At 39.0% G+C, this 18,682-nt stretch overlaps 1 protein-coding gene across 1 annotated transcript in view; it reads right to left on the reverse strand.

Moving 5' to 3' along the window:
- Stx17 (syntaxin 17) overlaps nt 1-18,682 on the reverse strand; it is a 49,233-nt gene that overhangs the window by 12,136 nt on the left and 18,415 nt on the right. The window contains exons 4-6 of the mRNA XM_041667692.1: nt 7,501-7,726; nt 968-1,083; nt 839-889 (exon numbers count right to left, since the gene is read on the reverse strand). Of these exons, the coding sequence (XP_041523626.1) occupies nt 839-889; nt 968-1,083; nt 7,501-7,726 (393 nt within the window). The remainder of the gene's footprint in view (nt 1-838; nt 890-967; nt 1,084-7,500; nt 7,727-18,682) is intronic.

An 18,682-nucleotide genomic window follows, 5' to 3' on the forward strand; every position in this document is an offset into this window, starting at 1 on the left:
GCTCCTTCAGGCCCACAAAGCAACCCAAATTCAGCAGCACAAGCTGGCCTTCATCAATCCCTGTGTGTCCCTTGTACTTTGAATAATGGGTATACTCAGAACTTTTTGACAGTCCACAGAACTCACCATGTCTTGTCCTAGTTCACCTGTTCGAAAGAACATCCCTTGTGGCCCTCTGGGAGCATTTACTCATTCTTCAAGGCTCACGTTAATACCAGCCTGTGATGGTAGCTTTAATGCTGCTGTCTCATAAACCACGCCTCCCTCCCTGGAATACATGCTTCTTCTTGAAGCTGATGAGGCTTCTCACTTTATTTTGCATTTAGTTATCATGCTTGAAAACTAAGTGTGAGAGTCACAGCCCACGTCTTCCTCCCATGGAATCCCCAAAGGCAGAAAGTAGACTTGATTTATGTCTATGTGCAACTTAGTCAGACTTCCAACACTGAGAATCCAGCAAAATACTTTTTACATAATATTTATTAAACTGATCTAGAATTCTGGGACCGTATTCATAGTTCAATATCATTTTTAAATTATAATCTAGGCTCATAGGTTAAGAGCACTTGCTACTCTTGCATTGGACCCAAGTTTGGTTCCTAGCACCCATACCACAACTCAAAAACACCTGTAACTCCAGTTTCAGGGCATCCAACGCCCTCCTCTGACATGTGGGCATCAAATACACAGGTGTTACACATTCATACATGCAGGCTAAACATTTGTACACAAAAAATAAAAGTAAATGTTTTAAATATATGTGAGTGACCGCTATTAAAATTTTAATCAAAAGGACAGTGACTGATTAGTTCTGAGCCTTACTCAGTTCAATACTTACATTTACTAGGACGGAGAAATCAGTGACCAGGTGGCTAAGTTCGATTAAGTCCTTTAAGAAGAGAGAGAGGGAGGGAATTACTTACTTTTACATCGCACAGTTACCAAAAAGAAAATGCGCTTAACATACCGCTTCTAAGTTATCCCAGGATTCAGCAGCATTTTGGTCTCGAGGAATTTCAGGCAAGGCATATATCTGAGTCAGACTCTGAGAAGCAGCTTCGGCTTCCGCAGTGTGGAGTGCTCCTGGATGGACACAGGCCTAGTTAGAGCTTGCTTCTCAGAAAGGACAGAACACAAACTGGCTCTAAAGGCAACTAGCACAGAGAATACTTATAATTCCGTTCAGGCTAAAAGTAAATGGATCAGTCTATGAAAACAGCATTGTGTACCTTTGGGCAGCCTGTTCTCTGAGTTAACACAAAGGCACCAAGCAAGACCTATACGTGTTCTTTATGTAACTGAATGATGAGGGTCAGAGGTGGAAGAGGCGGCAATGGCAACTACTACACTTGGCCAGCGTTCTACACAGCATGGGGCAGCAGCAGTATAATACGTTCTGCTGCTAAATGCGTAGGCTTGGACTTGCACATGTGGAGGTCAGAGGACAACCTGACAGACTGGGGGAAAGTTCTCTTCTATGTGGGTCTTGGTGACAAGCACCTTTAACTGCTAAGCCATCTCACTGGCCCAGCTTTAACATTATGTGTTGTCGATAGTATCAAGGATGAAAAAAATGAGTAATACAGAGTACTACCCTCAAAGAGCACACATTCTAGAAGAATTAGACACACAAAGGGGTGGTCATAAAAAAGGGGGAGACTGCATTGGAGATAACAGACAGAATTTGGAGGGAGTTCTAATCTAGCCTGATGTGGCAGGTAGTTTAGACTTTCTGGAAAAGGTGGCATTACTAGGCGAAGAAGAGGAATATGAACGCTAGATGGAGAAGCCAGCATGAGCAAAGACCCCAAGAAAGAATACAGCTAAGATACCATCGACAGGTGGCACTGTCAAAACATGAAGGGCAAGACAGGGGTACAGTGTGAAAGACGTTGTAAGAGCAGGTAAAGACGGCGGCAGACAACAGGACTGCTGAAGGCTGTCTATAAAGCCTATTAGGAAATGGCATGATGACCTCTGATCTGACCTAAGCCAGTCATCAAGAAACTATATTAATTCCCATTTCCTCTCCATTCCTTTTTTTTCAGCCAAGCCTAAAAACGAATGATACTTTATAAAACCATGTGATTAGTTTTATCTTCAAAGTTAATGAACACTTTATTCTTAAGATAAAAGCTTGTTTGAACTGATCAAGACAGGCATAATCAGCTGAACAAAAGATGGCAAGGCAGACATAAGAATTCATAGTAGTTATTTTTCAATTCTAAACATGATTTCTCTCTCTCTCTCTCTCCCTCTCTCCCTCCCTCCCTTTCTCCCTTCCTCCCCCCCCTCTCTCTCTTGATTTATGAGTGTCAGATTGCCCATATAGACTCAGTTTTTTCTTAATATGCTTTTTAAAATAATGTTTTTATTTATTTTTTTTGTCAACAATACATCTTGATCATGCCCAATAAGGCCCCCTTCTACTCTGCCTGGAACCTCCAATACTCACTCTTCCCATTTTCCTGTCCTCTTTTTTTTTAATATTAAGCCTAATTAGTGCCCTCTGTATTGTCTATGTTTTTATCTTAAAGAACAAAATCATTAGACACAGAGTACATTTCATAACATTATAGTAAAGAGCCAATCTTGAAAGCTTTCAATGATTTTTTTCAAATGCTAAAATTTTTTAATTTTCCCTTCAATCAAGATAAACAAATCAACCTATGGCCTCTTTTTCATTTCACACTCTGGGTAATCTCTTGATCAGTATCAGACAGAACAGTGGCAGAACTCTGTAACTGAACACATTTTAAAGATCGTAAGCCATAACTTATATACTATTAAAGAAGATTCGAGTGAAACAGACAGGGTCTATAAAACAAGAAAGGATTATCATACATAAGTGCTTTATCTAAAAAAAAATAGGGATGGGAATTATCTGACATTTTAGACAAATATAAAAGATTTCTGTCACTACAAAAAGGAAATGATTAGGTCATTCCCATCTCACTTGAAACCAAACTACGTATGTGCCTTAGTTACAACAAAGACGTCCTTTCTTTTCCACGGAAAACCTTGCTGGTAATTTACAACCCTGAATATCACAAATCAGCTCAAGGCATGACTGTCAAGAAAGAACTCATTTAATTCCTACAACCTCTGCAATTCACTGCTTCAACTTGTCCCTTAGTGCTCATCCTTTGACTATGAACTCTTACAAACTCATAAAAGGGTATGTGTAGTGTGTGAGTGTGTGTGGTGTGTGTATGTGGTGTGTCTGAGTATGTGTGTGTTTCTAACACTACAATTCGATGTAAAGCCTTATTACTGGCTATTCATTCAAATAAACCTTATGACCATTAACTCCCTCTGGCTGAAGTGATAATAAATAAGCTATCTAACAGTGTCCTGCCCTCTCTTTTCTTCTGTACTTTATGAACTGCAAAGACTCTCTACCAGGAAGTACAGTCCAATACATGAGAAATCTCCACTCTTCATGACATTAGTAGTGTTTCTCGACAAAACTAAATAAATTTAAAGGCATTCCTTAAACTTTGCAAGTTCTGACACCTTAAAAATGAAATTCATTTACTGATCATCACTGAACAAAAACCTATCTATCAAAATAAAATGACTTCTAAGTCACAGCTTGATGCAGAAGAGGATTTTTAGATTAAAATCAACGGGAGATGGATCTTCTGCATACTATCCAACAAAACAGCTCTGTATTCTGTAGAACCATTCTGCGCACACATACGCCAGCGATAAAAATCTAGTATTGCTTCAAATTCTAGATGCTGGTCTGAAGTTACCAGCAGCTTTACGACTGAGATATTTTCTTTTGTGAGTATTTGCTGAAATGGACGAAAATTCCCTTCCTGCTGTGCTGCTGAAGGGGATGTCCTGGATGCAGGAATGGGGAAGACAGACAGGAACTGCAGAGAGGCACTGCTTCCCCACAGATGGCATGGACCTCCATTCTGAATGCAAATCAGATGGATGGGCTCATCATTCCTCTTGATGGGGAGCCACGAGAAGGAAATGAAAGTCACCACACAATGAGACTCGGGGAGATTCTCATGTCAAGCAGGACTGGCAGAGGCTGGCTTCTGGAACTCCCCCAATCTGCAGAAACAGCACTCACAGCTTCCCCTACACCCCCTTCATTTTCTAGAGAACATAAGATGCCCTCTTCTCATTGTTTCTACCTGTAAATGGAAGCTAGTTTTTGATCTCACCCATAGAAATGTGGCAAGATTGCTCCTGAATCTGTTTCCAACCAAAATATTTAGACTCAGATTTATAAAGAAGAAAGAATTTTAAGTCATTTAACTTCCATGCAAACAGCGCACGTTTCTCTGTATAGGCTGTCACTACTATAACGGGTATGCAAAGCCAAGGTAAGAAGAAACTAGAATGCACAAGACAAAAACACGAGGAGTGACAGACAGTCCACAGCTAGCAGGCAGCAGCAGCATACCCCATCCTACTCAACCTCAGAGGCCTGTGGAAGTTCGCTCCTTCTGTTCTTCTCATTACTCTCCTTTGTCAGTAGTATTTCTGTAGATAAGGCAGCCGAGTGCAGGCTTACTCTGTGACTGTGGGCGCTGGTCAGAACCCACTTTCCATGGACAGTGGACTTGAGGTGAAAGAATGAGCAGTCAGAATCTGAACTCTACTCTGTGTTAGCTATGACTTAGGCATGTGGTTTGACAAACAGAATGAGGGCCCTAATCATATCAGCACTGTGTTCTCCAGTGGCAATCATTAGAAGTTTAGATTATCTGATATTCCATGAATTGAGAGGCTTGAGAATTGATATAGTTGAAAATTAATTTCACATGCTGCTTCTTCCCACTCATCCTCTGTCTCCATCCTAATTTTTTATTTCTTTAATACACATGCTTTCTCAGATTCTGCCAAGTCTCAGGTTTCACACTAATCTTCTGTTTATATTGAAGAGTAATTGGCATGGAGTGGGTAACCCAGTGATATATGCTCACCTGTGCTGCCCACAAATAGTTCAGCTTGGATAAATGCATACAATGCAACAATAAAATGCAAATTAAAGCAATTATTATATTACTATTATGCAAAAAAATCTTGAATAAATTCAAGTATTTTGCTTCAGATAAAAACACTAGTGATGGGCTTGAAGTTAAAGAGTAGGAGACCGACACCAAATACTCTTTCCAGAAAACCCTATTATCTCCGCTGTTATTACTGCCATCATTGTCAAAATGTCGATTATAGAAGGTAGTCCATCAACACATGGAAGGGGAAAGCCCAGTCTCTACCTGTGCACAAAAAGCATCAGTGCGTACTGAGGCAGGAGCAGTCTTCCTCTGCACCACATGGTGGTGGGAATCATAGAACTGTGAAAACAGTAATGGCAAACTACCAAGAAGCACGACCCCCAAATGTCTTTTAAGAGATAAGCACTAACATTTTAGCACTGGATATGCAGAAAAGTGACTGAAGCACTTTTTTGTTTGTTTGTTTGGCTGGTTGGTTTAGTTTTTTTTGTTTTTGTTTTTTTTTTTTGTTTTTTTGTTTTTCGAGACAGGGTTTCTCTGTGGCTTTGGATTCTGTCCTGGAACTAGCTCTGTAGACCAGGCTGGTCTCGAACTCACAAAGATCTGCCTGCCTCTGCCTCCCGAGTGCTGGGATTAAAGGCGTGCGCCACCATGGCCCGGCAATATTTATTTACTTATTATGTATATGATATTCTGTCTACATGTATGCCTGCAGGCCAGAAGAGGGCACCAGACCTCATTACAGATGGTTGTGAGCCACCATGTGGTCTCTGGGAATTGAACTCAGGACCTTTGGAAGAGCAGGCAATGCCCTTAACCACTGAGCCATCTCTCTAGGCCCAAGCATTTAGTTTTATAGGAAAAGGCTTGCTTGTGTACCCTGGATGGCCTTGAACTCTCAGTAGCTCACCCTAGTCCAATTTCCCAAGTGCTGAGATTACACGTATGTAGCACTGTGCCAGCTCTATTGCAGCATATCTCAAGTGACAAACTGTCCCTAATATATACTTGCGTATTTGTTTTTATTTGTAATACATCTATGAACAGTTCAATATGTGTAAAGTACTGTGTAAGGTACAAAGGCGATAGAAACGCCAGGGTATCTAAATGTGTTGGCATTCCTTTGCAAAGTACTGAATCATTAGCAATGAATAAATACACATTTTAAATAATATAAATTTAGAGATAAGGAGTGGAAACAATACAAGATTTAAAAAAGGAATTCTGCCCAGGTACAGTATCCCCAAGTTTCCACTTAATTTCTAGCTGATTTGTAGTTCATATTTTTCATAAGGATTAAAAGTCTCTTAAGAGATATAAAATGGAAGGAAATGGAATCAATTAAAAATAAATGATAAACAATTATAACAGAAAATGAAATAAGGTCAAGAGTTGCAAAATAAAGCCAACATACTTTACAAGTTTAATTTTTGGTGAGTAAAAAATTTTTTAAGGAGATAACTCAACTACAGAAACCTTACTAGTTATTCTATTCACTACTTATAAGATTTAAATCCAAACCACCCAACTAAACAAAAAACAATTGCTTTTAAGTATTATGACATATTAAGCCAATTTTTTCTGCATAAAAGATACTAGCACAGTATCACCAAAGATTATCAAGTACATCCTTAGAAATGATAATAACGCTGTTTTCATAAGGCTGTTTCTTAAAATATCAGTTCACAAAAGTTGACATCATGATTCCACCACAGATTTTTCACTTGTTAGTTATATTCAGAGAATGGACAGTGGAGAGAGACCTACCAGTGTGTGACGCCAGAGCAGCTAATAAGAACAGCTCCCAAACATGTTGGAGAATATAGTTGAAGATGTGTTACATTTGTTTATGCTGTGGAACATTTGTTTAATGATGTAAAGCTGTGTTACTTTGCCTGCCTAAAACACCTGATGGTCTAATAAAGATTGCCAATAGCGAGGTAGGAGAAAAGGATGGGGGGCTGCCAGGCAGAGAGAATAAGTAGAAGAGCGAGGTGTGAAAGAAGGAGGAGAAGAGGATGCGAGAGACCAGCTACCAGCCAGTCACAGAATAGGAAGGAAAGAAAGAAATACAGAAATAGAAAGAGGTAAAAGACCAGAGGCAAAAGGTAGATGGATAATTTATGAAAAGCTGGCTAGAAACAAGCCAAATCAAGGTTGGACATTTGTAAGTAAGACTAAGTCTCTGTGTATTTATCTGGGAGTAGGGTGGTGGGCCCCTCAAAGAGCAAAAAGTAAAAACAACCAAATCCACAACCAGCTTGTCCCACACTGGAGAGGAGAGAGGTGCACACCACACACAAGGGCAACATTATTTTTAGTAGTAACTTTAGCTTTCTACTTCAACACATGGGCAAGCAGGTACTTAAAGTTCCAATCCACACAATTTTATCTTGCAAAATTTCCAGGGTGCACATATCTGGTCTGTTTAGGAACGTACAAGGCCTCTCTGTGTCCCTTCTACCTGAGGAGAGGGGCATTAGCTAACGGCACTAGGATCAAGAGTAAGACATGTTACCACCAACAGTTGTGGATCTGGTCAGAGAAGGCTGTAATAAAGCTTCTTCTTCATTAAATTGTTTCTTGAGTTCTTCAACAGACTCCAAGTGGAGCTGGAGAAACTCTGCTGTGGCTGCTGCTGCTGCTTCCTTAACAGGATCGATCATCCTCTTCAGAAGAACCAGGTCATCCTTGTGGACTTTCAAGCAAAGCTTTTCCATTTCTCGAATATTAGAGCGGAGTTGCTATGAATGAAAAAAAGAAATATTACCAGAACCATCTCTCAAGGTAAGACCTATTTCTTAGAATAATTTGCTACAGTGGTTTTGAATGCAAATTAGTACATATTGTCTACCACAGAGGCATACAGTTTTTCAATTTCCCTCATCTCTCTTGGCTGGCCAAATCTAACATATTTAGAATCCATGCCCTCAAACTTTGAATTCATATAGTCATTTTTCCTTTATTACATGTGACTGCTACACTATAAATGCTGTACAACTAGCACTGTGGGACACATACGGAACTAAAATATTCTAAGGACCCACATGATCTGTATGGTTAGGTCACAGATATAATTTCTGATAAAAGTAAACAATTTCAAAATGAGTAAAGATAAAATGAAAAAAGAACCAACAAATCGAAAGATAGAAGCATGTAATAGAGGCTAAAAAGATGGCTCAGAAGTTATGAGCAGTAGCTGCTTCTAGAAGACCCAGGTTCAATTCCCAGCATTCACACGGCAGATAATAACCCTCTCAAACTCCAGTTCCAGAGGACCTGGTGACTTCTACTGGGTTCCATGTGTGCAGCATGCATGTGGTGTACAGACATATACTCTATACATAAAATAAAAGTAAAATATTAAAAAAGCACATAAAGAACAAATGAAATAAAAAATAATTATATCAAATATAAATTAAATATTTTTATAAAATAAAGATTATTTTAAGATTGGATAAACAAACAAAAGAGATGCATTTAAACATAAAAACAAAATGGTTCAAATGAAAAGAGTAAAAAAAAAAAAATCACATAAACCCTAGCATCCCTCTCCCATGAATGACTACAGCAACATTACTGTCAGATAAACAGACTTTAAAGCTAACACATTACCAGAAATAGAGAACCACTTTATAATAAGATTCTCTTCAGAAATATATAACAACACAGATGGAATACATATCACACGAAAGCTGACAGAACTACAAATTGTTTCCTTTCTATATGTATATGTGTGAGTTTGGATGTGTGTGGGTGCATGTGGTAACGAAACACATGCATGTGGAGGGCACAAATTTGATAGCAAGTGTCTTTCTTTGTAGTTCTTCTTCATTTTCTGAGGCAGGGTCTCTGACTGAACCTGGAGTACACTATTCCAGCGAGTCTAGCCAGACGGCTTGTTCTAGGCATTCCCTGTCTCTGCCGCCCAAGTGCTGTGGTGACAGGTGCCACCCTGCCTGCCTGTCTGTGGTCCTTATGCTTAAGTGGCAAATGCTTTATCCACTGAGCCATCTCCCCAGCCCAAAGTTTTAATTAAATTCAGTCATAGAAAAAGGTCTTAAGAATCCATAGTAATTAATAAAACAAATGGCAAGGGTATATTAGGTATAAAGTGTTTGAATAAGAAAGTTAACACAGCTTGATATAAGTTGCTTAGATTAACCCATATACTAAAAATATAAACATAAAAAACAATGTTAAAGCAACTTTCACAAATTTCAAAAACAATGACTGCATGTACTCTGAGCATAATTAAGTTAAATTTGAAATCATTAATTAAAATATATCTATTTATATATAGAAGTAAGAAAGATATTTCTAAATAGTCTGCAGGTAAAGAAAGAAGTCACAATGGAAATTAAAATCCTATGGCCTGAATGCAAAGAAAAGTAATACATATTAAAAGTTGTAGTGCTCCGTAAAAGAGTTAGGAGTATACTTCTCCAAAGATATATATATCTTTGAATAAGAATTGTCCCCATGGGCTCATATATATGAATGTTTAGTCATCCAGGGGTGGCCCTACTTGAGAAGAATTAGGTGTGGCCCAGTTGGAGAAGATGTGGCCTGGTTGGAGAAGGTGTTGTCACTTGGGGGTAGGCTTTAAGGTCCAGTGGCTCTCTTTTTCTTCCTCTCTCTCTCTTGCTCCTGCAAATCAGCCTTTCCAGAACCATGTCTGCCTACATTTGCCATGCTCCCCACATCATGACTGTAGACTAACACCCAATTAAATTCTTTCTCTTACAAAAGTTGCCTTGGTCATGGAGTTTCTTCACGGCAACAGAACACTGACTAAGACAGTTCCCTTTCCTTTTTCTTCTCTTCTGTCTTTTCCTTTCAAATGCTTGACAGAGCCTACACATGCTTTTAAATTTCCTAACAATTTGTGTTCCCTTACCCATGAGCAACCATCCTCTTCTCTATTCTAAGCCTCCCCTCCATGCAGTTGACATATACAGCTTTCTCTGGGCTTTTCTTTTATTTGAAAAACAAAAAAAAGAATGGATACAAATTAGCAAGCTAAATATCCATCTCAAGAACCTGCAAGAAATACAAAAGCAAAGGCAAATGTAAAAAGGAGAGAAGGACACAGATGTGAGTAAAACTTAGACAAAGAAACGGGTACACAGATTAACAAAACAGAACTGCTTTTGGGAAGAGTTAAAACCCATAAGCTTCAAAAAAGTTGTTTTAAAAGCAGACACAAATTACCAAAAGGGGGCATCACTACAAAATCTAAAAGAATTAAAACGATAATAAGAAATTATGAATAAGCCAGATGTAGTGGTGCACACCTTTAATCCCAGCACTCAGGAGGCAGAGGCAGAAGCAGATGGATCTCTAAATTCAAGGCCAGTCTGATCTACAAAGAGAGTTCTGGGAGACAGGGCTACACACAGAGAGACCTTGTCTTGAAAACAAAACCAAAAGGAATTATGAATAAATTTATGTCACTAAGTTAGAAAAATTAGATAAAATGGAGAAATGTCTACAAAACTATAATTTGTCAAACTGATAAAAATCAAAGCCTAAATGGTCACATAAAAATTAATTTCGTTTTTCTTGTTTTTTGGGATAGGGTCTCATCTAGTCCAGGATTGCCTCAATTTTGCTATGGAGCCGAGGCTGGCCTTGAGCTCCTTGATTCTCCTGTTTCTACCTCCTTCTACCTTCTAGAGATTGTAGGCACCTAGCTACTATTAAATAAATTAAATGTATATTTTAAAAAAATTCTCCTGCCTGTTCCTTCCCCTTGTTAAACAACAATCAACCAAATTGTTTTTAAACGACAAAACCCAAACCAGCAGAAACTGTGTCACTGGTTCGTCAGTTTTACCAAATATTTATAAGAAATTACACAAATTCCTCATGGGAAAGAGTCAAAGACTTGACACCAACAGTCAACAAGAAAAAGAAGCTACCCCCAGCAAACTCATGCAGTCCCACATAGTGAGTGAATAGGCCCACTTCAAAAGATGGATTAGAAGACACTGTAACAGGCAACAACAGTATACTGCAAGCCCGTCCCAAAGACTTGCTCTGCTTAATTCAGTCTATAATGTTCTGAAACAGGCTGAATCAAACTGCTGTCTGAAGGAGTCGTTTGGTGGCAAATTTAAACAGAGAAGATGGGAAGTATTTGCCATAAAAGTCAGGATGGTGATGCCTCTGGTCAAAGGTGGTGGTAACCAAGATGAGGCCACAGGGCCTTCTAGAATGCTCGCAGCTCTCCATTTTGGTACATAAAGTGTACCAAATACACTAAGTGTAATTATTTAGGAGTATATTTATGGTTTAAGTGTTCTATAGTACATTTAATATGATTCAGAGTTTAATGTTTTTAAAAAAGAAATTTATATTTATCTAAGTGATAACCAACCTAAGGTTGGTTATAGATATGATTCTATCTATCTGTCTGTCTGTCTGTCTGTCTAGTTGAAAACATGATGCAGTGGAAATCTAACCTGTGGAGGTATGTGAGTTATTAGCCCATGAATCTTTTTTCCTTCATTGGGTGGAAGAAGTAATAAAAGGACTACTTCTTGGAGTTGAATTCTGACCTACCAACATAAACCCATGCTGTAGGGAAAAGCTCTGTGAGAAGGCACACATCAGCATGGAGTGACTGATAGTCAGCAAAAGGAATACTGAAGTTTGTGAGTCCCAGGAAAGTTAATTTTATCAGCTTCAAAGAAAAAAGCTGTATAATACCACAAGCATAAATGATTGTGATAAGATTTAAAAAGAAAGAAAGAAAGAAAGAAAGAAGGGGTTTAACCTTCTAAAAAATGAACTTAAGACATTATAAGGGTAAATAAATCCCACATAAGAAAGGAAAGTGACATCTAAGGAATCAGCTATGATTGCAGTTTGGGGTGGGAAATTCAGAATCTTGAGACACTTACCAGAAGGGGGCAGGGAGGGAGGAAAGTCAAATGAACCCAAGAGTGGTGTGAAACAAGGAGAATCATGCAAGTAAGAGCCCAGAATGAGCGGGGGCTGGTGGAAAAGTTAGGAACAATAAGAGGATATAAAAATCCATGTACAGCAAGAACAAGAGAGAAGCCTCGGGCCCACTGCTTTGGGGCAGATGGTGTAATGCTAACATATGATGAAGAGAGCAGAACCACTTAGCTCCTGTTTTGCTTTTGGTTCTGTATTGAGGAAAATTTCAAAATTGCAAGGGGGTAAGAAACATGCCCAAAGGAAATCTGTGTCACTACAGAGATGTGGACAGGCTTCACAAAGGAGTGGCTTGGTGTTGTCTCTGAAAAACCGTCATAGGGAAGCAGGACGTACCAAACACAAAGCCCTCTTGGTCTGCACTTCGGCAGCAGCAGGACACCTCATCATTTCCATATTTAACAGCACTGGGCCAAACTAGCTTTCACACTGGGTGAAAGCACGGGGCCAAGTGAGGTAGCAGCATCTGTCCTTCCCAGAGGGAGACAGCATGATGCCTTAGATGTCATTCGCCCCATCCTACCCTATGCCAATTAGGACAGAGGTCAAAGATAAAGAGTACAGATTAATCTCATAAATATTTTAAAGCAAAAAAAAATCAAGTTAAATTTCTCTGAACTCACAATAACCTAGAGTAACTTCCTTTCTATCCACACCAATTAGGAAGCTGCTTCTTACCTGCCATTTGCTTCCTCCCCTGCTCTCTCCCTGTTATTCCCTCCCTCTGAACTGTTGTCTGTTTGCCTCATTATCATCCCTTTCTATTGCTTCTCCCCCTACCCAAACACCCTTTTTGGAAATAAAAAAGTAGAGCCAGTGTTCCCCTGCCTCCTAGTAAGATCATGAAAGGCAAACTTTACATTTACCGAGTCCTTGACTGGTTATATGTTTTTGCATCTGTGTAGCTTACAGAACTGGGCAGACTTCCTACAGGCAGTATCCCCCCAAATGAGCTCTGAAATCTCCTGACCAGTCTGCTCCCAACAAGTTCCATGTCTGTGGAGAAGAGGGGCTGAGGACATTTCTATAAAGGACATGTTGGTTCTCCAGTGACTTACACAGTTTCCAGCATATTCATTTCCTTGTAAAATTTGGCTACAAAAATCTTTCTTAATGCTAATATTCCTTACTCCAGAGAAGAACAATATTAAGCCTACTCTACTTGCAGTTTCAAAACCTTAGTGACTGGTTGGCTTATCCTGTTTTCCAAAGACAGCAGAGTCCCGAGACTAGAGCACTGGGGAGAAAAGAAACACTGTACCCTGGAGATGCCCAGGAGCTACTGGTAAAGCATTGCTCGGTGAGAAATGAATTAGAACCTCCAAGTGAGGAATCCATACAAGGCTGGAGAAAGACTCATCTTAAAAGATTAAAAGAAATAGTGACAGATGACACACTACCACCAGAGACAGTAAACAAAGGCAGAGCATTGGGCGTCACTCAAAATGAAAACAGAAAAGGAAGCACCTTTTTAACAGCACTAGTCAGCTGTGCAGTGACAGTAAAGCAAAGGCACATGCATCTGGAGTTCTTGGACGAGGGAGGAAAGGGGACAGAAGAGCATACTAAGAAGGAAATAAAGGCAGAAAATTCTCCAAATCAATGCAACAGTAAACTGAGAGGTCAAAGGTGCTCAACAAACTGAAAGAACATGACAGAGAAGAAAATGCACCATGTCCAGTGAGAGTCCCCAAAGCTGTGACAAAAGGAGAGTGGCAAAGGCAATGGGAGGACACCTTACGAGGCACAAAGATGGGCTGAGGAAGATTCACAAAACAATAAACAATCCAACTCTCCATTAACAGCTAAACAGATAAACTATGCTATAGTCACATAATGCAATGCTATTCATTAATAAAAAGAAATTAAATATGGATACTTGGTATGGAAATCTAAATTAGTACATCAATTATGAAAAATGGCACAGAGGTTCCCACACAAAAATGATTGCCCTGTGATCCAGCATTCCACTTGAAGGTGTATATGCAAAGGAAATAAAATCAGTTTGTCAAAGTGGTTTCTGTCCTTCTATGCTATCCACAGCACTGTCTGCAAAGCCAACATATAAAGTCAATTTAAGGGTTAGTCAATGGTGAGTAGGTAATGAAAACCTGGTGGCAGATATACAGAAAACTGGAAACTACACACCCCCACACACCAAAAAAAAAAAGTAATAAAGCTTTTGGTTTGCAGTGTAGATGAATCTGGAGGACACTATGCCAGGCACAGAAGGGGCAATGCTAAATGATCTTATTGACATCAGAATCTAAAACAGCTGCTCTCATAGAAGCCGAGTGTAGAATAATGGTTACCAGAAGCTGGGGGAGAGGATGAGGAAAGGGTAGAGAGGTTGTTCAACAAGCACAAAACTACAGTTCTAGTATGTTCTGGTGCTCTTGTCCAGCAGGGGAACTACACTTACCACACTTTCTGGTATGTGTCCGAACAGCTAGAGGATTGTGAATGCTGTCACCACAGCAAAATGACAAAAGTTTCAGGTGACAGAACTGCCTGGATGCATCACCACATCAACACACCCCCTTAAAGCATCCTACTCGGGGCTGAAGAAATGGCTCAGGGAGTAAGAGCACTGGATACCCGGGTTCAGTTTCCAGCATCCACATGGCTACTCACAACTCCAGTCCCAGGGATCCAATGCTCTCTTCTGGTCTCTGTGGCTACAGAATGCAAATGGTGCACAGACATACATGCAGACAAAACACCCATACTTATAAAAATAAATTCACTGAAAAAAAATCACACTGCACAAATATGGACAGTTACATGTTGTTAAAGATAAACACTTTGCGCTGGGGATACAGTTTTGTAGTAGAGTACTTGTCTGGCATGTACAGTAAGGTCCTGGGTTCAGTCTCCAGAACCAGAAAAAAAGAATAAAATGTAAAATAAAAATAAAATCTCTTGATTCTTTCTCCCTGCCACTACCCCAAATACAAGATATATAGGAGAAGGATTTTTCTTTTCTTTTGCTTCTAACTTTTTCCAGTGTCTACAATAACACTGAGAAAATGGGGATGATAAAATATTTCTGTTCTTCTAATAGTAAGACCAGAAGGCAGGAATGCTAAACCCTGAAACGACAGAAAGGGTTTACACACATGAACCTAGTTCAATACCATCATGGCATAAACCAGTGGTGAGTGTTCCTATTATCCAGTACTCAGAGATGGAGGCAAAAGGATAGGGAATTCATAATCATTCTCACCCACATAGAAGTTCCAGGTCAGCCTGTGCAGAAGACCCCATCTAGTAATAATAATAATAATAATAATAATAATAATAATAATAATAATAATAAATCTGCAGAAATACGCACAAATTAGAGTGATGAGGCCATAAGGATAGCAAGCTTTAAAAAGGTAAGTTCATCAACTCAGTATTTAACAAGCTTTGCAATATACAAATATAAACTATAAACTATGCCCAAACTTTAAAAAAAAACATATCCCCACCTGTTCAGATTAATAACTAAGTTAATAACTAGCTCTCTTCTCCCACTTTATTCAGAAATATCTCCAAATTTCTGTCTAAAGCTTGGGTTACAGTCAAACATATACTTCTCTATATGGATGATAATTGTAAAAAGCAATTATTCTAAGTTAATTGAGAAGTCTGAAAAAATGGCTAATTATGTATTTGATGATTAAAAGATGAGTGGCTATGCATATATTTGCCTTCATTAAATATTGATTTAGGATTCCTAATGTGTTTTTATAACATGCAATTTTGAGAGCAAATTGTGTACAGCAGAAAACATTTGGTATCATAATAATTAATCAGATTTCTTTACAAACACGAGCACAAGTCCAGTGGTAAACATTTAAATACCACAGCAAACACACTCTAGACATAGTATTATTTACTGCTAAGGGCTCCAGAGTCATAACTATTTAATTAAAATAAATCTGGACTATTCTTTATTTGCACTGTTTACCTCATAAAGGTTATTGATAGTAGTATGACATTACACAAGTTTTAGTATCAACCAGTACCAAAAATTTTATATATGGCCTCATATACCTATATAAACTAAAAACCAAGTATTAAAGATTGAAATCACAGCTGGGGCAGAGATCAGTAGAAGAGAACTTGCCTGGCTTGCATAGCACTCTGGTTCAATTTCTAGCATGGGGGTGGAGGGAGCAGGCAAGGAGACTAAAACGTCAAAGGGGAAAAAGGACTTAATTCATTTATTCAAGTATTTAATGAACATCTACTATTATGTGTTAAGGGCCATACTTTAGTGCCTATCTAGTTGAGTTAACAGTAAGAGATTATAGAGAAAATATGATTAAACATGGGAATCGGGTCTCACTATGGCAGTGGTTCTCTGATGTGGGAGGGTCTTCTGTTTTGTGTTGATTTCATTTGTTAATAAAGAAACTGCCTTGGCCGTTTGATAGGCAAATGGTCTTAGGCGACCCTGTGAAAGGGCCATGACCCACAGACTGAGTACCACTGTGCAATGGTGTCTAACTAAGCCACTAGAGCACTGAGACCTGGACTCCTCCAACACTGTCACTTACTGCTTCAACAAGTCTCTCAAGTTCCTTTAAAATTATTTTTTAGACAAGCACTAAATGTCTCTGTTCTTCTGGTTTCTTTTATCTAAAAAAAAATACCTACTATCCAGAATCCAGACAGCTAATTTTTATAACACATTTCACAGCTATTCATATACTGACTTTAATTTACTCTTCCAGAAGCTCTAAACCTCTACACAGATACTGAACTGATGACTTGTATTGTCACCCAGCTGGGATCCCTCCAGGCAGAAACTGAGAGATACTTTTTATAACTTCTGCTATCAATCAGTGTTCCCACTGTGTGTTAAGATAGAGAGGAGAGACAAGAGACAGTTTTTCAAAATATTTAGTTTAGGACTGTGGAGACGGCTCAGTTGGCAATGTGCTTGTTATGCAAGCATGGAGAGATGAGTTCAGATCCCCAGCAGACACGTGAAAAAGTCAGACACAAAGCATGTTCCAGGGAGCCAGCAGTAAGGAGGCAGAGACAGGACGATCCCTGTAGCTCGCTGGCCAGAGACTCTAGCCAAATTGGCAGGCTCCAGGTCAGTGAGAGACTCAGTCTCAAAAAATAAGGTGACTGAGAAAGACACCAGACAATGACCTCTGGCCTGCACACACATGCACATCCAAAATATTCATTTTATGCTTTTATATGACAGGTCAGAAAACTGGATAAAAGTAATATGATTACATAATCCATTTAAAACTAACTTACTGAATATCTGCTGCTATTATATAGGCCATGTAGGATCTTGGCACAGATGACTGACACTCTTACAATCATCCCCAGAGTTAGGTACCATTATGCTAATTTGATGAGAAAACTTAAGTTCAGAAATTGTATGTAACTTTCTTTTTTTTTTAATATTTATTATTTACTTATTATGTATACAATGTTCTGTCTGTATGCCTGAAGGCCAGTTGAGGGCGCCAGACGTCTTTACAGATGATTGTGAGCCACCATGTGGTTGCTGGGAATTGAACTCAGGACCTTTGGAAGAGCAGGCAATGCTCTTAACCACTGAGCCATCTCTCCAGCCCCCTGTATGTAACTTTCTTAAAGCAAACAATTGCAAACATGATATAATCTATTAGAAATGTATAATTTGAACACAGTATAATGACATTTTACATTCAGAAAAATAGAAAAACAGAAGGGAAGTGGACATAAAGTCCCACCCTTAACCAAGAAGCTATTTGCAATTGATACCTGCTGGCAAAGGGAAAATCAGTTTTCCCACAAGAAAGCATCACTGAGTGTATCAACCACTGCCCAGGGCAGGCCCCATGACCAGAAGTTACTGTCTAACACAAAATTGACTCCATGTTTTCTGTGTGTCTTTTATTTAGTTTCATTTTCTTCGTTTTTCTCTTACTGGAATTTTTTGAGAGAGAAAATATAAAGTCTAGTTGGTAGAGAGGTGAGAAGATCTGGGAAATAGTTGAGGAAAGGGAAGCAATATGGTCAAAATACTGTATTAAAAAAATTAAATAAAAGAATTATTTTACAGGAGTTGTTGTGTTTTATATAGTGTTTAAATTATTTTTGTATTTTAAGTGTGTATGTATGAGTACACATGCATATGCACATATACAGTCAGAGAACAACCAGTTCTGGCAGCTGGTTCTCCCTTTCAGCCATGAAGGGTACAAGTGTCACTAAGGTCATCAGGCTTGGTAGCAAATGCTTTTGCTCACTGAGCCATTTCTCTGGCATTAAGTTGCAATTTTAAAAAGATATATTTAAACAACCTTTTTGTATTTTTTTCCTTTTGGCTTCTTCCTTTTTTGTTTTGTTTTTATTTTTTTCAAGATAGGGTTTCTCTGTAGCTTTGGAGTCTGTTTTGGAACTCGCTCTGTAGAGCAGTCTGGCTTCGAACTCAAGAGATCAACTTGCCTCTGTCTCCTGAGTTCTAAGATTAAAGGCGTGAGTCCCCCCTCGCCCCTGCCCTCTGACTCTTGACTTTTTCAAGTCAGGTTTCTCTGTGAGGCCCTGACTATCCTGAAACTTGCTCTGTAGATTAGGTTGGCCTCGAACTCAGAGATCCACCTGCCTCTGCTACCTTCAAGTGCTGGGAGTAAAGGTGTGCGCCGCCACCACCACCAGGCTGAACAAGCTTATTTTTAAGCAACTCTTTTTTCAAGTGGTAAGTCAGATTTTAAAAAAATGCAAGTAATCAAAAT

This window comes from Microtus oregoni, unplaced genomic scaffold, assembly GCF_018167655.1.
Source record: "Microtus oregoni isolate MIOR12 unplaced genomic scaffold, Mior012 000017F_ref0000208, whole genome shotgun sequence".
Taxonomy (NCBI): Eukaryota; Metazoa; Chordata; class Mammalia; order Rodentia; family Cricetidae; genus Microtus; species Microtus oregoni.